Below are 21,249 nucleotides of genomic sequence, written 5' to 3' on the forward strand. Positions count from 1 at the left end.
GGGGGGAGGAGCAGAGAGAGAGGGAGAAGGAAAATCCCAAGCAGGTTCTGCACTGTCCGTGCAGAGCCCGATGCGGGGCTTGAACCCACGGAACCGTGAGATCATGACCTGAGCCAAAACCGGGAGTCGGATGCTTAATCGACTGAGCCAGCCAGGCTCCCCTTAATTTTGCTTTATAAAAGACCTATCAAGGGTGGGAAGTCGTCCAGGCAGGAGGTCTGTGAGTGTGTGTGTGTGTGCCTATGTGTGTGTTCACTTCCCCCAACAATGGGCCTCAGCCTTTTGGAAGTGAGGGATACGGGTTTTAAGAGTAGACACTTACCAGCAAAACTCCTCTCAGCCATTTTCTGGCATAGTGCTTACAATCAGGTAACATATTTTATATGTTATATATTTATTTTGACTCTTGTACATCTCTGCCCTGTTAGGTTGTGAGAATCCTATAGGTAGAGATGTTTGCCTGTTTTGTTCACTAGTGAATTCTCAGAGCCTGGCTCATAGTAGGTGTGCAGTAAAATATTTGCTGAGTAAGTGAGTGAACGTGGCAGACCATATTGCCCCAAATTTCTGTAGATATCCCCTGTGGCCAAGATGATGGAGAATTTAGAATCTTGTAGCCGAGGGTCCAAATTCCCAGGGAAGGCACTCTGATTGGCTGGCTTATGTCAGGGGCTCTCATCCGATCAGCTGTGGCCAGGGGTGCCAGCCATGTTCAAATGTATCAGATGGGCTGCCTCTGAGGGTGAAGTTAAGGAGGTCTCTGTGGCCCGAGCAGATTGCAGCATGAACATTCTGGAACATTCTAGAACAGGATAGATGGGTCCCCTGCTTCGTCCTCCATGTCCTGTCATATTGCCTCAACTAACGTGGTGACGTGGTAGAATAGCACCGTGGTTAACAACTGGGCACCCAGAGTCAGAGATACCTGGGTTCAAATTCCAGCTCTACCACTTACCCTCTGTGTGACCTTAGGTACACCACGTTAGCCTCTCTGTGCCTCAGTTTCCTCCTCTGTAAAATGGGGACAACATCAGCGCATAATTCTTGGTGAGTGTTTAGTTAGGAGGCACAGGATTATCGTAGTGCCTGGAACAGAGCACACGCTCCATAAATGGTGGCAGTCGTTTAGAGATGAATTTGCTTAGGAAGCTCAGTCTTTGACCCCGGCCAGGGCTTCCGTTCTAGAATTATGCCCTGAGACGCCTGTTTGGCAAGCCCTGGAATTCCAGCAGCCCTGGCTTCCCCTCAAGGAGATTTGAGAGGCTTCCAGGGAGGCCGGGGCCAAGCTCTTGATGACAGAGTGTCCCTTTGCTGAGATGTGCTTTCTGCCAGAGTGGGGGAGGACAGTCCCACAGGATTCTGGCCGTGGCTGTCTCCCTGCCCTGTTCCAGCAGCCAGTTCTTGCTGGTAGCATTGCCAGAGGCAAACCCATCGCTGTCTGTGTCTTACGATCTCAGACCTGCCCTCATTCCTGTTCTATCCATGCTGCCCTGGGAGGGGATCAGAGCAGAGTCAGAAGAAAGCAAGATGATACATCAGACATGAAACGAAGCAAGTCTGAAAACAGGGTGCCAACGGGGGTCCCATTTCAGAACCCGAAATGGCAGATGTATGTGAGACCCCTTCTGGGTTCACACCAGCTCTATTGTGTGGAGTCTTCTAGGAAGTGGTTTGAAATCATCATACTGGGCACCATTTATTGAGCACTTACTATGGGCCAAGCATTGAATCTAAAACTTCCTGGAGATTAACTCCTTAACTGCTTCTCTCAACCCTGTCAAGTAGGTGCTATTATTTAACCCCCTTTTGCAGGTGAGGAAACAGGCTTAGAGAAGCGATTTGCCCAAGGTCGCTTGCCCAAGGTCACATGGAGCCAAGATGTACGTCTCTGGCTGGCTAGCTTTCAGAATTCTGCTTTTAGCTCTCAGCTGACTTGGGTGTCTTTCCTGAAGGCCTGGCCCCAAATTCTTAGACTCCAAAGAACATGGAGATTTTTAAAGCCCAGATTTGGAGGGGACCTTGCGGAGCTAGAAGCTGGAACCCATTCTGTGCTGGTCTCGTGGTTCCTTTCCGGTTCCTCTTCACCTGTTTGTATCTCCAAAGCTACCAACATTGGTCTGCGCACTCCTGTGGCTCTGAGCGATACAGAGAAGAATCTTCCTCAGGCCTCCCAGGAGGCGCTGCCTCCCTAGGCCAATTTGGCCGGAGCTGACCACCCCAGGGAGCCCCAGGCAAGCAGCAGACAGGACCGCTTCTCTCCCTGGAGAGTGGGGGCAGGAGTGCCTAAACCTTGGCTCACCACTCGGCCCATAGCCCAGCCCTGCTCTCCTCAGCATCCCTAGAGGAAGAGATAGTAGCCAGAAAGGAAATTCATCAAACAGCCTCATTTTGCCCCCACATTCCTTATTGAAGCACTAAGTGGGATGTCAGAGGTTGTTCGACGTGCCCGGACTACTATTGGCAGGAGAGGAAATTAATTCCAGGGAGACTGCTTGAGTCATCTGTTACTGCTGCGCAACAGCCACCCACAACTTAGTGACTGAAAGAAACCACAGTCATTGTGTTTCGCGATCCTGTGGGTTGAGAATTCAGGCAGGGCTCTGCTGGACGGGTTTTCAACTCCACGGGGCACAGGCTGGGGTCACTCCCTCAGCTGCATTCGGCTGGTGGCGGGGCTGAGAGCTGCAATCCTAAGTCCGTGCTCCCGTGTTCTCTCTGTGGCTTGCTCTCTCCATGGGATCTCTCCTTTTTCGATAGTCTGGCCTGAGCTGCTCTCCATGGCAGCCAGATCCCAAGGGAGCAAAGATGGACGTTCGTCAGGACTTCTACCAGCTAGGTCTGGAACTGGTAGGGCATCACCCCTCCATGTTCTACTGGAGAGGGGAAATAGGTCCCTTCTCCTTATGGAAGAATGACTTGGGCCACCAGGGAAGGAAGGCTCTGATGGCGGCCATCTTTGGAGGCTTCACCTTCTGCAAAAAGGGGAGTTTAACATAAGGATTTGGAGAGATCTCAAGGGATCCGAGGGCAGGAACACAGCCTGGCCTCAGGAAAGTTTTGCTTCTCATCTGACATATTAGAAAACCTACCGATACTGTACCTCCTGGATTTTTATAGCTCTTTTTGGCCCTAATTCCAGATTCCCAGGGAAGGAACCCTGACTGGCCCAGCTCACCCTGAGCATCCACCTCTCCTCCAACCAGCTGTGGCCAGGGGTCGCCGGGCTACAGATGCGGCTGCTGAGTGTGAAAAGAACCTTCCTGCATTGGACAGACACCCATAGGGTGTCCCCCAAAGTGTTGCATGTATTAACTCTGGAGTTAAACCTTTGCCTAGGAAACCCTGTCGGCGGTTTTCATTTTGTTTTTACCCTGTGGTTAGATAGATCCCTCCACATCCTCATTACATTTCTTTCTGTCCAGAGCCTCTCAAAGGCATTGGCTCACATATCCTGCCTGCCAAGGGATGGGCAGCCGGGTGGCTTCCATTGGAGGTCAATTTCCCTAAACAGATGGGCCCACAAAAGTAATTAGGATTTGTCATTAACCTTGGTGTCCAGACGCTGGGATGGAAGAGGAAGGCAGAGAGACACAGGGAGACCTGTTGTTGACAGAATCTGTTGGGTTCTGTCACCTCCCCATCTCGGTTCCATCATCCCTCATATTTTTGGCACAGAATTTTTCCAAAATGTGGACAGAGGGAGAAGTGAGTAATAATACCTATAATTTGCGACATTGCATTGGGTAGACATCTTTCCTGTGATTTGTAAGGGGGTCATACTCTCCCCTTTCCAAAGGAGGACCACTTACAACCACCACCACCACCACCTTCTTCTTCTTCTTCTTCTTCTTCTTCTTCTTCTTCTTCTTCTTCTTCTTCTTTTTCTTTTTTGACCTGGAGTCCTAAATGTTCTGTAGATAGGATTCAGGGGTTTGGAGACATTTATACATGTGTCTGTATTTTTTTGAGAAGGAATATTGATAGATTTCAGCATACTCTGGAAGAGGGCGGGGGGACTCTGAACCCTCCTTTGTTAAGAACCACTGAGTAGTACCTTAGTTTCCCCAGGTATTGGACCAGTGGTTTCTTTCTTTCTTTCTTTTTTAAATTTTATTTGTGGATCAATGGTTTCTAATGCCCGATCGCATTAATACTTTATAGAATCTGTTTGTGCAAGATGAACATAGAAGTCTTCTTAATTCGCTAAGTAGCCCAGTGTCTGGCATAAAAGAGAGAACAAATAAATACTCGTTAGATGAATAGCGTATGATGAGTGAAGCCTAACCCGTAAGCCTCTCATGGAATCACTTTAACCTCACTGCCTCCTGGACCTCATCTGTAAAATGGGGAGTTGGCCCATGTCGTCTCCCAAGTCTTTCCAGGCTGGAGTTTTTCAACCTTTGTACTGAGTACACTTGGGGACAGATCATTCTTTGTGGTGTGCACTGTCCCGTGCATTGTAGGATCTTTTTTTTTTATGCAGCATTCCTGGCCTCCCCTGCTAGATGCCTGTAGTGATGCCTCACCCAGCTGTGACAGCCCCAGATGTCTCCAGCCATTGCCACACGCTCCCTGCTGAATGAACCACAGCGCTTGCCCTTTCTGTCTGGTGGTTCACAAAAGGGAGAAGAGACAAACTTGAAAATTTTCCTGCAACCATGCTCAGCGTCTAGAGAAGTAAAATGGTAGCTTGCTCTTCTTACAAAGCACCACATGGCAGCTCTGTGCTCGAAGCTTTATACGGATTCCTTTATGTAACTTTCACGACAACCCTATGCATTCGGCCACATTATTATCATTCCCATTTGACAGATCAGGAAACGAGGCACAGAGAGGTGAAGCACCTTGCCCAGGGTCACATGGTTAATAAAGGCTGGCACTGGGATTACATACTGAGGCAGACTGGCTCCAGGACCAGAGTCTTACTCTGCTATTCTATAGAAAAGCAAATATTTATTGCCAAGCGCTGTGTGAGGGACTGCCCGATATGTTATATTTCCTTTCATTTTCTTAATGTCCTCGTTGAGAGACAGACTGTTGTCCCTGCCATACCGCTGAGGAAAGAAGCTCAGTGAGGTTAAGATACTTGCCCAGAGGCACACAGCCTTTGCGTGGCCAAACCAGACTTGGAACTTGAATCTGTCTTTCCACTTTATCCTATGGCCTTTTGGGGTGCAGGGAGGGAAGGCAGCTGACAAATGAGTTGAGGGATTTAGGGAAGTCCAGAATTTACAGGGGATCTCAGATCCTCACTCAGGGTAACTGGTTCCAGCTCACACACTTCTTCCTTCAGTGGGGCAGTTCATGTCTCTCCACCGCAGTGACCCTCGTCCCCTCCTCCAGGCCAGGCCGAGGAAGGGGTTAGAAAGAGCTCTAACTGTAAGCACTGAAGGGAAACTAAAGCAGGCACCAGTATCTGGGCAGCTAGACCTAGCCTCCAGCGCCATTTTTCCTCTTACAGGCTCTGTGTGCCTCAGTTGCCCATCTGTAAAATGGGGGTGAATCCTAGAGCTGCTGTCACGGGTTGAAGATGGCCCAAGGAAAACAATGCATATAGAGTACTTAGCACAGCTCCTGGTAACCATGACAATTATTGGGTTTCTAATGACCCAGCACCTTACCTGGCATTGACTACCTTAGCTCGGCTGAACCCTCCAGCTGTCTTTTTCTCTTGGCTCCCTCGTCTCCAACTCTGAGCCGAGGTGACCCCCCTCCCCGAAGAGCTGAGGCCCAGGCAGGAATCCCGTTCACCAATCCATCAAGGAGAGAAATTAGGATCCACGGCTCCCCAGGTGTCGCCAGTAATAAACAACAGTGAGAATTAATGAGTCTGAGATACTCGCACCCCGCATGCCAGCCGAATGGCTTCGTGATAGGACAGCTCAGTCACTTAAGGACAGGTTTCTGCGAGACCTTGGCAGCGGAGTCTCAGGCCAGTCGCCGTCAGAGCAGCCATGTCCCCGTTCACAGCAAATGATCTGATCTTGATTTAAGAAAACGCCAAGTTTAATAAACTTGACGGTAATATCCACCCCCCCCCCCCACCCTCAGCTGGGAAATTAGGGTGAGGGAAAAACAGCATGACTCTGGAATTGACGAAACAGAGACAGGGAGGCAACATGACATCCACCCTCCCCTTTTGCTGTGTTTTTATGAATCATGTGTAATCCAACCTACTGCTGCTCTAAAGGCAGCCGCCCCGGCCCAGCCCCGGCTTTACGCCATCTCCCTCCCCGATTGAGGGATCGCCCGCAAAGCCATCACGCCTCCCAGGCAGGGTGCCTCAGCCCCGCAGCATGCCACATTAAGCCTACTTCCCGGTGTAATTGTACACCCATTAGCCTTCTCCTCAACATTCTTCCGTAGCCGATGCAGCAATACGCATTTGAAAGCTCAGAAGTAGTCGCCTGAATGCTTCCGAAGCCAGTTTGGACTTTTTGAGGGAGGCTGAGCTTTACAAACAGGCGGTGTCGGTCAGTCCTTGACTTGGTTTCTGTCCTTGTCTGCAGAAAGCAGCCAGATGGGGCTGGGCTCTCGGCGAGGGTGGTGGAGGGATAGCCGTATGTGTGAAGATGTGTTCTGCCCGGAGGTACGATCACGCGCGTGTGTGTGAGCGTGTGTGTGCTCACAGGTGCACGTGGCCATGTGCCTCTCCAGGTGTGCCTGTGGGCATATGTGTTCACCTGTGGGTACGTGTGCTCTCCGTGTCAGTTTCTAGTCACTGCAGCTCCTTCTAAAGCTTTCAAAAGACAGGTTCCGTGGGCAGATGATAGCATCCTCATTACACAGAAGAAGTGTGAGACCGGGGAGCCATAGGAGCCACACATTTCTAGAAGAAATAATTAACAGCAACCATTACTCAGTAGTTACCGTGTTCTGGGGAATTTTACAAACACTCTCACTGCATCTTTGCAACAGTCCTGGGAGGTAAGGATTTTGTTTTCCCTAATTTACAGGTGAAAAACAGAGGCTCAGAAGGGTTAAGTAACTTTCTTGGGGTCACAGAGCTAGGAAGTGCAGGGCCAAATGTAGACCCAGGCAAACTCACCCCCAAACTGGCACCCCAATCCTTGTGTCCCTGCCTGTTTCTAAATTCTGCAAGTGTGTGCATGTGTACCTGCATGTAGGGAACCTGCATTTTCCTGGAGTTGAGCGTGAGCACCAAGAGAAGGTGATTGGGATCCTGCAGAGTCCCAGGCTTGGCTTGTCTGACATCCACAGCCAGGCAGGGAGATATTGCCCCAACCTTGCTGTGGAGAGGAGGGCTGAAGTCTGATTCTGATGTGAATCAGTCGGAAATATGACCCGGGTGGCAATTATCTGGTGGACCCCATGTAATCACGTGGGTCCTTATAAGAGGGAGGCAGGAGGGTCAGAGTCACAGCAAGGTTGGAAATTGCCACACCGCTGGCTTTGAAGATGGAGGAAAGGGTCATGAGTCAAGGACTGTAGGCAGTTTCTGGAAACTGGGAAAGGCAAGGAAACAGGTTTGTCCCTGGAACCTCCAGAAAGAACACAGCCTTCCCAGCACCTTAACTTCAGCCAGTGAAACCTGTGTCAGACATCTGGTCTCCAGAACTGTGAAGGTAATAAAGGTAATATATATATATGTTGTTTTAAGCCATTAAGGTGGCAGTGATTTGTTATGGCAGCAATAGGAAACTAACACGGAGCAGATCCTCAAAGTCTGGTCTCAGGCAATGGGAATTCTAGGTCCTCTTGCGAGTGTACTCTTAGCCATACTGAGTTAGACCCACAGGGAACAATCTAGTAGTTTCAAGAGACCTGGTCCAGCCCCATGGGTAGACAAAGATTGGGGACCCACCTGCCTCATTCTGCCTGGACCCACTACAGCTCTGAAGTCCTCACTGCTGTGATCCTCTCATGGGCTCCGTTCTTACGTCCACGTGTTGTCTCAAAACGGGGGAGATTGAGTCTCCTCTACCTAAAACCCGGTAATGGTATCCTATTAAGATCTGGCACGGAGCAGCCCCTGCCCACCCTTCCAGCCTCATCTTCTACCATCCAGCCCACTGGCCATACTGAACATCTCTCAAATACTTTGCACATGCTGTTGCCTCTTCTTCCTAGTACTTTTCCTCAGCCCTCTTTACTGGTCCAGTTCCTCCTTATCCTCATGTCTCAGCTCTACAGTCACTTCCTCCGAGGCCCCTTCCTCACTGTTCACGTCCCTCTCTTACACGTTCTCCTAGCTGCCCATAACTGCCCTTCAGAGAACTTTACTATAGCATGATTATGATGATTTCAATAATGCCCGAGTCTCTCTCTATAATGTCAGGTCCGTGCAAACAGGGACTCACCTGTTTGGCTCCCAGGTGGGTCCTCACATAGCAGGTGCTCCGTAAATAATTGAATGAATGAGTAGCCCATCTGCATCCATTCGGATAGCAAGGTCAGACCAAGCTGGGAACCCCTTCCCGCCACCCCCAGGGATTGTCCGCTGATGCCTAGAGGAAGAGATGCACCCTTTCTGGTACCTCTGGGAGCATCCTGGGAAATGGGACGTGCCCACTCGGCTTCGCTGAGTAACCAACAGCTCCCCTTAAGTGTCCACGCTGGTGATGGATGTGTTTCCTGGATGCAAGGCGTGAGTTGTAGTCATAAAATTAATCGGGCATGTAAAGACATAACTAGAGAGTGACAGCCATGTACGGTGTCCAGCTAATTGGGCACTTAATGTGGAGGCATTAGACAGGCAAACACCAGGCTGCTGACACAGAGCGGTCCTTCTCTTAGTCCTTGAGGGATCTTCTATTTCAAAACACCAGGGAAATCTGGATGTTTCAGCCTCAGGATCTGAGACTCCCCGAACGCTGCCCATGGGAGGAAACTTGAGGTGCACCTCATCTAACCCCTCACGTTAACGTCTGGGGGAAAGGGCACCCAGAGAATAGAGGGTTTTCAAGGTCATTGACTGGAGAAAAGGTAGGATTCAAACCCATGGCTTTTGACCCTGCCTTATCTGTTCCCTATCTTCTAATGTAAAGGCAACACGTGGGGCGCCTAGATGGCTCAGTCGGTTAAGCATCCCACTCTTGATTTTGGCTCAAGTCATGATCTCACGGTTTGTGGGGTTGAGCCCCACATCAGGTTCTGCACTGACAGTGAGTAACCCGCTTGGGATTCTCCCTCTGTCTCTGTCCCTCCCCCACTCTCTCCTTCACTCTCTCTCTCTCTCTCTCTCTCTCTCTCAATAAATAAATAAACATTTTGAAAGAAAAGGCAACACATGTTCACTTTGGAAAATTAAAGAAGCAGAGGGAGTCCAGACAATTGAGTGCTTGAGGAGGGTGGGTGATGGAGACATTAAAGAAGGAAATAAAGCTTTCTTATAATCCCACCACCCAGTGATTATCACTGTGGCTCTTTGGGTGTTTCCTTTCTCATTTTTTTTTTTCTTTTCTGCCCAGTGCACACCATGCAGGGATTCAGATGAGCATGTTCCAAACCCAAGTTCACACCCTGACTCTACCTCCTGGGTTTTGGGGGTTTTAATCCCTTTAACATAAGGAGAGCATTTCCCCGTGCAGTTTGCCTGACTGCTTCCTTCCTTACTACAGTGCTTACCAGAGTGTGGCCCGGAATTCCCCAGCCTCAGGATCACAGAGGGAGCCACTTCAATATTCAGATTCCCAGGCCCCACCGCAATCCCACAGAATCGTATGTGTGTCAAACACTCTCCCCAGGTGCTCTAGAGGCGCTGTAAGTTTTGAGAACGTCCCCGCATGCAGTGGTTCTCAACAGGGCCGCATGCTGAAATACTGGAAACCAGGCTTAAGCAGATCCATAGCTGAGAAGGTTTAGAGTCGGGGGCCCACGGGTTGGTATTCTTTTTGAATGCTGTCTGGGTGATTGACATGCATGGAAGGTTGCAGGCATCTTTCATGATGCATATAGGGTTTTCCCGCCGAGACGAGACAACAAACATTCCTTCGAGGGTAAAAACACTGAGGGGTGCCGGGGTGGCTCAGTCGGTTAAGCGTCCGACTTCAGCTCAGGTCACGATCTCGCGGTCTGTGAGTTCGAGCCCCGCGTCGGGCTCTGGGCTGATGGCTCGGAGCCTGGAGCTTGCTTCCGATTCTGTGTCTCCCTCTCTCTGCCCCTCCCCCTGTTCATGCTCTGTCTCTCTCTGTCTCAAAAAGAAATAAACGTTAAAAGGGTAAAAACACTGAAATATTTTATCACCGGGATAAAGACCCACTTGTCTTCATGGTCTTTTGTGACATATTTTGACCTAGCTTCCTGCACAGTTTCATTTCTAAGTTTATACTCTTTGGCTGTCGGAGCCCTCCACGTTGAGGCCCCGGCATTTGGGGCTACAGAGAGGATGTCAAAATGAGTAGGCTGCGGGAAACCCCCTGCTCAACCGATCTGGGAGCAGAGAAGGAAGGTCTGTGCCTCCCACCCACATGCTTCTCTCTTTACTGGTCTCTACTGAATTCACAAATAACAAGAGTCCCTGAGCTGAGACATCTGAATAATGATCTTAAATCTGTTGTTTTTCCACGCCATTTGCTGCACTGAGAGAAGCTAATGAGACACTCCCCATACAAGACCCATTAATGGCGCCTTTCGGCATTTAGGAGTGAACTGTGGGAGGAACAGGCATCTTGGTGGAGGCTCTCATGTGGGTTTTGCAAGTGGTGAGTGAATCCATGGCCTTGATTTTACAAGAGGAGGCAGGAAAGCCTCTTAAGTTTCCTAAGCAAAGCGCACTGCCGTTTGGAATTGGGTCACCTGTCCCGTGCTGTCTTCCTGGGGCTTGACTTGAGGCAGGAAGCCGGGAGGGCTTCATGGAAAGCAAAGATGATTTACTGACACAGAGAACTAGATTCTAGCCCTGGCGGAGCGACCCCAGGCAAGCCTCTCACCTTCTCTGTGCTTTGGGACCCGCGCTGATAGAGGAGAACAAAATCTAACCGTTTTCTGGCTAGGGCAACCCGCGAAAGAGGGTGTGGACAAGAAAAATGTCTCCATGCGTTTACCATCCCCTGCCTCCCATCAGCTTGCCTCATCGTCTCATAACATGTTATAATTCTGCAGCATTGCAAGGCATCCTGAAGTTTATCTGCTCTAGACAACTTCAGGCTGTTTTTTCAAACTGTGGCTTTCCAAAGGAAATCTAATTCCAAACAAACAAACAAACGGAATGGATAAATGCAGACATGCTGTGGATGAAGTGCAGTTTTCTGGCCCCTCAGAATCACCCCACCACTACAGTGCACGGCCCCTCAACTGGCTCTAAGGAGCTCTGGGGTGCCGTAAAGCACAGCTTGACAACCCAACTCCTTCTGTTTTACAGATGAGGAAATTGAAGCCCGGAGAGTCCAACTCCAGGGCTAACCCCCAGCTTTCTCAATCCTCTGTTAAGGGCTTTTCCAGGAAACAAAATGATGGGGCAGCTGTTGGGTGTCTTGTCCCAAGCTCAGGGAAGTGAGATGGACAGAACCAGCTAGGGTAACTGGGTGTGTGTGAGTTGGTACCTACTTACCAATCATTGAGGGTCCCTTGGTGTAGGGACTGCAGGAGGATCCAGCAGGGTGGAGATCAGACTGTTCCAGAAGACCCCCGTGGCTCTGCTTGGCACATAACAGCAGGGTGTATTGCAGTTAAGAACAGAGATTCAGGGGGCACCTGGATGACCCAGTCAGTTAAGCGTCCGGCTTCGGCTCAGGACATGATCTCACAGTTCGTGGGTTTGAGCCCCACATCAGGCTCCATCCTGACTGTGTGGAGCCTTCTTGGAATTCTCTCTCTGCTTCTTCCCCGCTTGTGCTTTTTCTCTCTCTCAAAGTAAAATAATAATAATAATAAAAAAAAGAATAGGAACTAGGAACTCAGCACAAACTGCCTGGGTCTGGATCCCAGCTTTCTCCACTTCCCAACTGTGCGACTTGAGTAAATCACTTAACCTCTCAGTTTTCCCATTTGGAAAATGGGGACAAGAATAGTGCTCAGCGTATAGTACTACTGGAAGGAGTCCTTAAGAAAATTGATGTGGAGTGCTTATCTCTGTACCTGGCATGTACTAAGTGCTCAGTACACATCGGCTACTGTTACTCTAGGTCATCTGAGACCGTGGACTGGGGGGCTTGCTCCTGGTTACCGCTCCACCCATCATCCTATAAAAACAATTTCTAGGGAAAACACAGGGAGAGGGGGAAGGGAAGATGAGGGGGAGGAAAGGAGGAGTGTGCTGCCTCTGGCCCTGTGCACCCTGCCTGCCGAAGCAGCTCTGTCCAATCTGGGTCACAGCAGAGGCTCTGGAGCCCGCAGGCTGCTCCTGGCTCTTCCCTGGACAGAGTGGCTCTCTGTTGAATGAAACACAAAGGGAGAAGTTGCTATTTTTAACACTGCAAATCCGAGCACTTTGAGGGGATGGCAGGAGCGAGGAGGCTTGTGGGGAGAGTCAGCATCAGGTGGCTCCCAGGGTCCTTCTAGAACCTCTGATACCCAAGTTGTATCCCGGTGGTTCTCATGCCCGTGGTGCCCCCAGCGGGAACCCGGTCCTTGGAGGGGTGGGCCGGGTCCAGCTCCCGCCTGAGAATGGGAGCAGGTGTGTTAGGGACGGGGTTGGAGAACAGCCAAGATGAGGAGCAGCTGAAACTAAACTTTGAGACGGCAACGAAGACATCCGAGTGAAGACGTCATGTCGACAATTAGCTAAAGGGATCTGGAGCCCAGAAGGCAGTTTTCTCTGGAGGAGGTGATGTGAGATAGTAAGTCTAGAGAAGGTGTTTAATCTGAAGTCAATAGAAGGAGGTGGGAGATCTGGGATATGGGTCTGTGGTGTTCTGAAAACGTATCAGAATTTCATGCACACATGCCTTTTTCGGGGGAAGGGTCCAAGAGTCCTCATCAGACACCCAAGGGTCTATGACTCAGAGAAGGTCAAGACCGTCAGCCTGATACTAGGAGATGCCGTGGTCCCCGGTCCTATGAGGCCCTCATTACTCTGTGTCTGCTTCCAGGCGCCTGGTGGACCGTCTGGAGAACATGAGGAAGAACGTGGCTGGGGACGGGGTGAACCGGTGCATACTGTGTGGAGAGCAGCTGGGGATGTTGGGCTCCACCTGTGTGGTGTGTGAGGACTGTAAAAAGGTACTATCATCCTCCTCCTCCCTGCTGCCCTTCTCAGCACATGCAGGGGACTAAGCCTGGGCTCGAGCCTTGGGGGACCCTGGGTCTTGGGGACGGAGCTTGGATTCTGAACGGTAGTTGCCAGAATATGATTCCTTTGGGGATGCTCCCATGCCCAGCTATCTTCTAGGCAACCCTGAACCCTGGTTCCTCTTCTGGAAGATGTTCTGACCCCTCTGTCCCCTTGGAGCTCAGCTCCATCTAGGATGAACATGGGAACCTGAGACAGGATGTAGGCTATGGTTGAGCCTGCAGGTGTCCTGGTCGTAGCTTAGCAGGCTATGTGTCAGGCTAAAGAACATGCTGGGCAGGTGTCTACACCTGTGTGAACATGGAAGGTTTACCCAGCATCCTCTTACCCTGGCTTAGAAAGCCCCTCTCCAGCCCAGTTAGGGCCATTGGGCTTCTTGAGTATTTAAAGGAGTCTCCCTCCACCCTGCACCCTCTCCTCAAGCTGTCCGCACGTGACAGTTCCAGGACGCAGATATACCTGTCCTTGGGTCTGCCTGAATTCCCCGGAAAGGAATTCAGGGGAACATGTGAGCTGGGGACATCCAGAATGTCACTTGGCATCTCCTGCTTGGGGTCCCACTTAGCATTTAGAATGCGGTATTGGGGAAAGTTTATGCCCCAAAACTTGTCTTCTGCAGTCAGCCACGTAGTAAAAATTCCGTGACCTATTCAGTTTTCCGTTTTGTCTTGACTGCCAGGAAACTCAGCCAAAAGTATAATGTTCCATCACAGTCATGGCATTTGCACAGGTAACTTCCTTCTCTTCAAGGAGCTGAACCTGCAGCCATAATCTAGGTAATGTCAGATTCATGTGGGAAGGAAGGAAGGAAGGAAGGAAGGAAGGAAGGAAGGAAGGAAGGAAGGAAAGGGAAGGAGAGAGAGAGAGAGAGAAAGAGAGAGAGAAAGAAAGAGAGAAAGAAAAAAAACAAAAGGGAAAGAGAGAAAAAATAAGTATGTGGCTTTCCTCTTTAAAAATCATGTCAGTGATCTCCCCCATATGGATGCCAAAAATTCAGACCCCACAAGGACTCTTGGAAAATTCCAGAGAATATACTCATCCAGTGCTGGAGGATGACTCCAGTTCTCATTATTGGAAATCGAAACTCAAATTGGAACTTTAATCCTAGCTGGCCTTGGTCATGAGAGGGAGGTGAGAAATGGGGAGTTCCAGCTCTTTCTATCCACCAAGAGAGAGAGGGGCTCTGTTGCCTCCCAGCCCCTTGGCCCCGATCACTGGCAGCTCGGAGCCTGGCATATGTGAGTGTGCACTGGGCTATGTTTTGTCCCCAGAACGTCTGCACTAAGTGTGGGGTGGAGACCTCCAATAACCGCCCGCATTCCGTGTGGCTCTGTAAAATCTGCATCGAGCAAAGAGAGGTGAGTGGAGCGGTCACCGTCCCTATTTGTCCAATCCCCCCCTCCTCACTGCCAGCCGGGAAGCAGGGTGGCCACTGAGGGCTGGGGAGCCTGGTTAGGTGTAGGTCTTATGGGATTGGTAACAAGGAACCAGCTCAGCTGTGAACACTGGCAGGACTGTTCAGTGAGTGTTTGAATGAAATCCTTTTCTCATCTCCCGCTTCTGTGACTTGACTCTTCCTCGACGTAGGGAGCTCACCGCGTGTAAGAGGTGGCAGGTGCTGTGTGACCTTATACTAGTTCATCACCTTTCTGATCCTCAAATTTCCCCATCCAGGAGATGGGTGTACTCAGGCCCTCTCTACGGAGTGTTTGGGGTTGTTGTGTGAATCAAAGAGGAGTTGTGACAGGCTATGTGGTGTGTCGGTGTGCTGAGTGCAGGGAGTAAAGGTAAAAACTGGCACTCATGAAGGCAGGGCTGATAGTGCATGGTTGCCATGTCTTCATCCTCTCCCTGTCCTCCCCCAGGTGTGGAAGCGTTCTGGAGCGTGGTTCTTCAAGGGATTCCCCAAACAGGTCCTCCCACAGCCTATGCCTATAAGGAAGACCAAGCCCCAGGAGCCTGTCAGTGAGCCTGCTGTCCCTGAGCAGGTCACTCCTGAGCCCAAGCATGCTGCCCGGGCTCCAACCCGAGGTACAACAAAACAGCTTCTCCTTTCAGGACCACGGACAGGTCTTGGCTAACTGGTCTACCTAGAGGATGTCCTGACATCATGACTGTGTTTCCACCCAGTTGGTGGACAGCCAGCCTCTGGATTTAGGACCCCTATGTCCACTGCACAACTCACCATGAACCTTTGTCAAGAGGGTAGCATAGCGAGCCCGTGTAGAAAACCGTATGGAGTGTCCTCAAAATTTAAAAATAGAACTACCCTATGATTCAGCAGTGGTGCTACTGGGTATTTACCCAAAGAATACAAAAACACTAATTCAAAGGGATACATTCACCCCTGTGTTTATAGTAGCACTATTTACAATAAGCAAGATATGAAAGCAGCCCAAGTGTCCATAGATTGATGATGGATAAAGAAGATGTGAGATACACACACACACACACACACACACACACACACACACACACACAGGGATATTACCCAGCCATAAAAAAGAATGAAATCTTTCCATTTGTAACGGCACGGACGGAGCTGGAGAGTATAATGCAGAACTAAATAAGTCAGTCAGAGAAAGGCAAATGCCATATGATTTCACTCATATGTGGAGTTTAAGAAACAGAACAAATGAGCAAAGGGAGAGAGAGAGAGAGAGAGAGAGAGAGAGAGAGAGAGAAACCAAGAAACAGACTCCTAATTATAGAGAACAAACTGATGGTTACCAGAGGAGAGAGGGTGGGGGGATGGGTGAAAGAAGCGATGGGGATTAAGGAGAGCATTTGTCATGACGCACAGTGGGTGTTGTATGGAAGTGTTGACTCACTATCATACACCTAAAACTAATGTGACACTGTATCGTATCGTATAGTGTTACACAATAATACTATTGTATAATAGTGGAATTTAAAACGGTTTTTAAAAAGAGGGTAGAACAGGGAAGTCTCCAGCAATGTCAGGCTGCCAAAAGCTTTCGCTGTCATCCCTGATGGAGTGTTTAGAGGTACAACAGAGGTGGGAATTAAAACTAGAAGCTGAGAGACTTCTGTCACCAAAATACACACTGGAGCCCGAGGGGGATTTGCTGAGAAGGCCTTCCTTGTCCCTCATACTTCTGCTATCAACCATCAGCATATCTGAAATTGTACTAATTAAAAGTGAAAGTTGAGCAAAAGGGGGACTCATAAAAGAAAAGTACCGTGACTGTGGATATTATCCCTATTACCCAAGTATTATGATTAATTAGTAAAATGATGATGATAAAAGGGAGAGGCAAAAAAAAAAAAAGTTAAAAGAAAAGAAGCCACTGCTATCAAAACATATCATAATTGAGTGAGACCATTAGGTCCGACCAGATGAGGCCCCTGTAATAATTTCAGCTAACACTAAATGATAAAATCTGGTCTGAATGACGGTTCTGGAGTTGAGCACAGGCAGTGTTTCTGAAAGGAAAGTTATAGTTGAAGGTCTCAAAAGTTCAAATGTCCAACTATGCCTCCTGTAAGATGACTTCTCAAGGTGCCCAGGGTCGTGCCTGGCACCCACATGGCATTCACCAGATGTTTTCCTCCTGACATGACATGAGCAATTTCTGCTCCTTGGCAGAGAAATACCAAATTCTCAATATACAGCACATCCCCGAGGAGCCCCCACACTCACCCCCAAGACTTCCTTCTTCCTGGTTAAGCACTATTCCCTGTAGGCTGAGAAGACTACATGGCATAACTGTCAAGATCTGGGACATCTGAGACCAGGAGGACCTGAATCTCATTTCTCTGCTACTTACCAGCTGCGTGAGCTTGGGCAAGTCGCCTGGCCCTCTGAGACTCTTTCCTCACCTATGAAATGGGCTGAACAACTCACCGGGTTATTTTGAAGGTTACATGAGATACTACATGGGAAGTGCTTTGCACGATGTGGCGCTTCGTAGATGTTGGCCAATGTTATATCACGTTAATCACGTAGACACAGACACATACGCACATAAATAGTATGAATTAGCTTATCACATAAACTCTGGACAAAGCATTAACTCCAAGACTACAGTCGATGTGACACCCACTCACGTCGCTAGAAAGAAGTAACATCACCAGCGTTGCGCAGTGCCACCTAAAAAATTATTGGTAATAACATCCAGTGCTGATGAATGTGGCGGAAATGAATACCCTATAAACCATTGGTAGGACTATAAGTCACCTCCAGCCTACTGGAAAGTATTATGGCAGAATTTATTAAAATTTGAAGTGTATATACCATTTGATCCAGCAATCCCTATCTGGGAATATATTTAACAGCAATAAAAGGACCAATATAGGGGCGCCTGAGTGGCTCAGTCAGTTACGCATCTGAATTTGGCTCAGGTCATGACCTCACTGTTTGTGAGTTCGAGCCCCACGCCCAGCTCTATGCCGACAGCTCTGGGCCTGGAGCCTGCTTCAGATTCTTTGTCTCTTTTTCTCTCTGCCCCTCCCCAGCTTGTGCTCTGTCTCTCTCTCTCAAAAACAAATAAATATTTAAAAAGGTTTAAAAGGACCAATATAAAAAGATATATGTGTAAGTATATTTATTGTATCACTTTCTATGTGCCATTTTCTATCGCAGAACCACTGGAGAAACCCAAATGTTCATTAATGGGATTGTCTAATGGATTATGATCTAGCCATACCATGCTATGTTAGGCGTCTTTTAGAATCCAATGACGTAAATGTGTATGATAGATTTTGCATTATGCCCATGATAGGAGCTTACAATATTCTTTTAAAAAATATTTACTGAATGCCCAACGAGTTCCAGGCTCTGTTCTGTGCCCTAGGAACACAGTGATAAATGAAACAGACAAAATCCTTGTCCTCGCACAGCTAAAATTCTACTGGGGGAAACAGATACTCGACAGACAGCATATGCAGATATAATAGAATATCAGTGGTGATGACAGCCAGAGGCAAAATGAAGCGGGTGAGGGGGACAGACGTGGCAGGAGGGTCTGTGTTGGATGGAGTGGCCACAGAAGGGCTGTCTACGGAGACGGTGTTTGGAGAGAAGCGTAGAGAGGGCTCATGGAACGTTTGAGAATGTGATGTGCAAAAGGACTTGAGGTTGGAGCATGCTCGGTGAGTGAGTCCTGGGGAAAATCAAATCAACTGAGCACATTCTAGAACAGTTTGTGTGATCATTGACCGAGGATCCCAGTTTGCTCTTTTGAAAGCCTGTGTGTGCTCACATGTGCGTGTGCATGCCAAGGAAATCATGTGAGATTGTAAATGGGAGCTACACCACAGGGGAAGAAAGGAGAAGAGACTTTCAGTTCACTTTTTAAAAGTTCCTAGGGGTGGCGATGGGCCCCTTTGTGTGTTCCTTAAGTGGCAGCTCTCCAGAAACCATAAAACAAGTTCTCTTCATCTCTCTCTCTCCAGGTGACACGGAAGACCGGAGGGGCCCAGGTCAGAGGACAGGTAGTCCTGCCCACCCTGTCTTCTACTTTATCCCATCCCTCTCTTGCCCTTTCTCCATTTAATACATGCTTTTCCCTCCAGGTCCTGACCTGGCCTCTGCCCCCGGGCGAGGAAGCTATGGGCCTCCTGTGCGCAGGGCCTCTGAGGCACGCATGAGCTCATCCAGCCGGGACTCAGAGAGCTGGGACCATGGCCACGGTGGGGCTGCCGCTGACTCCAGCCGGAGCCCAGCTGGTAGGAGACATGGGCAAATCTAGATGGGCTTCCTGGAGGAAGAGAATCAAAAGGAGTTGGGGGGGGGGCGGGGAGGACAATGTTTTAATTCATTTATTCATTCAGTATCTGCTGAGTATCTACTGTGTGCCACGCTCTGTTCTAGATGCTGGTTCTAGTCTATGGTAGAGGAAAGACAGAGCTCAGAAACAATTCTTACCCTGCACATCCATACTTTGGGTTATATCCCTTTCCTGCTCTAACGCCAAATGTAAGGAAAATGTGGGTTTTTTGCCCTCCTCCCTGGAAGCCCTAAGGAAAATGCAACGTACTTTTGAGTACAGTAGGGAAGCTTCCCTCTCACAGACCCACCCAAGTTCTTTCTTCTCTTGGCCGGCGTCCTCTGCCATCCATGAGGATGGGGTAGGTCAGCACGGCCAGGACGCTTCTCATCTCATTGGGTCCCAGCACCTCCAGCTGCACTCAAAGTGGATTTATTTGGTGAGAGTGCATGATGGTGGGAATCCTTGATTCCTGGACTTGGACTTTTGGACCAGGTCCCAAGTTAGATGGGCTGAATATTTAGGTCCCATGTTGACCTCTGGCTTCTCTTCCTGAATAGTGGGTGTATAGCTTAGGCCCTTAGTCCCTCTTCTTCTTGGCAGGAGAGCTGGGCACATACCTTGTGCTTAATCCACTGTGCACACCCCCTAGTGAACCTATGGTTCAGATTCACAGACAAAGAAGAATTTCTCAGGTCTACAACATCATGGAATATCTGTTGAGTGCCTACCATGTGCCAGACATTGTCCCGAGCTCTTCACATACATCATCTCCTTCGATCCTTGTCATACCCCCAAATCCTTTTGCGAAGATTCCTATTATTCCCATTTAACAGATGGAGAAACTGGGCTCAGAGAATTGATGCCGTTTGCCCTAAGTCACACAGCTGTCAATTGGTTCAGATGGAAATGAAACCCGTGTCTGTCCGACATTAAAGCCTGGGCTTCTTGTTTTTCCCCTTCCAGAGGTGAAGTTTCTATTGACGATGCTTTTAAAAAAATCTTTTTTAATGGTGGTAAAAAATATACACTAATATTAAGTTTGCCGTTTCAAGTACTTCGAAGTATATAGTTCAGGGGCCCCAAGTACATTCCCATTGTCATGCAACCATCACCACTAACCATCTCCAGAACGATTTCACCATCTCAAACAAACCTTGTACCCACTAAACGCTAATTCCCCATTCCGTCTTCCCCCCCAGCCCCTGGAATCCACTGACCACTGTGGATCTGCTTATTCTTGACATTTCACATAAATGGAATTACACAGTATGTGGCCTTTTGCGGGTAGACATTTTCTTTATCCATTCATCCGTTGATGGACATTTGGGCTGTTTCCACCTTTTGGCTGTTGTGCATAATGAACATTGGTGTACAAGTATCGATTTGAGTTCCTGCTCTTAATTTGGGGGTATATATATATATATATATATATATATATATATATATGTGGAATAGATAGACCATATGGTAAATTTATGCTTAAATCTTTTAGGAACCACCATACTGTGTTCTACAGTGGCCTCACCATTTTTACAGTCTTACCAGAAATATACAAGGGTTCCAGTTAATCCACGTCTTCACCAACGCTTATATATACATACATGTGTGTCTGTATATGTAGGATATATACATGTATATATATATGTACGTATATATATACGTATATATATAGTATGTGTGTGTAACCATCCTAATGCGTGTGAAGCAATATCTCATGTTTTTGATTTGCATTTCCCTGATGATTCGTGACATTGAGCATCTTTGCATGTGCTCATTGGCTGTTCATATATTTTCTTTGGAGAAATGTCTCTTCCAGTCCTTTGCCCACTTTTCATTTGGGATCTTTGTTTTATTATTGTTGACTTACAGGAGTTCTTTATATATTCTGGATATTAATCCCTCGTCAGATCTATGATCCGCAGATATTTTCTCCCATTCTGTGGGTTGCCTTTTCACCCCACTGATAGGGTCCTTTGATGCACAGAAGTTTTTAATTTCGATGAAGTCCAATTTTTCTCATTTTCTTTTGTTCTCTGCGCTTTGCGTGCCATATTCAAACAGTCGCTCCAAAGCCAATGTCGTGACATTTTCCCTGAATGTGTTCTTTTAAGACTTTTGTGGTTTTAGCTTTAGCTCTTACAGTTAGGTCTTTGATCTATTTTTAGCTAACTTTTGTATATTGAAGACTGCGCTTTTAGCCCGTGTATTATTTTGCCTGTTGAGGGAAAAGGCAGTCACACAGTATTCCTGAGCCAGATTTGGATCCCCTGTCCCTCGAGTCAGTGTAATGTCCCTTCGTCTGTGAAACTTGTAGCATCCGCC

General features: G+C 48.4%; 1 protein-coding gene across 1 annotated transcript in view; it reads left to right on the forward strand.

Annotated features, from left to right (window-relative positions):
• RPH3A (rabphilin 3A) overlaps window positions 1-21,249 on the forward strand; it is a 102,437-nt gene that overhangs the window by 50,456 nt on the left and 30,732 nt on the right. Inside the window, exons 5-9 of the mRNA XM_027043849.2 lie at window positions 12,993-13,122; window positions 14,464-14,550; window positions 15,058-15,223; window positions 18,611-18,649; window positions 18,731-18,883. Of these exons, the coding sequence (XP_026899650.1) occupies window positions 12,993-13,122; window positions 14,464-14,550; window positions 15,058-15,223; window positions 18,611-18,649; window positions 18,731-18,883 (575 nt within the window). The remainder of the gene's footprint in view (window positions 1-12,992; window positions 13,123-14,463; window positions 14,551-15,057; window positions 15,224-18,610; window positions 18,650-18,730; window positions 18,884-21,249) is intronic.

This window comes from Acinonyx jubatus, chromosome D3 (genome assembly GCF_027475565.1).
Source record: "Acinonyx jubatus isolate Ajub_Pintada_27869175 chromosome D3, VMU_Ajub_asm_v1.0, whole genome shotgun sequence".
Classification (NCBI taxonomy): Eukaryota; Metazoa; Chordata; class Mammalia; order Carnivora; family Felidae; genus Acinonyx; species Acinonyx jubatus.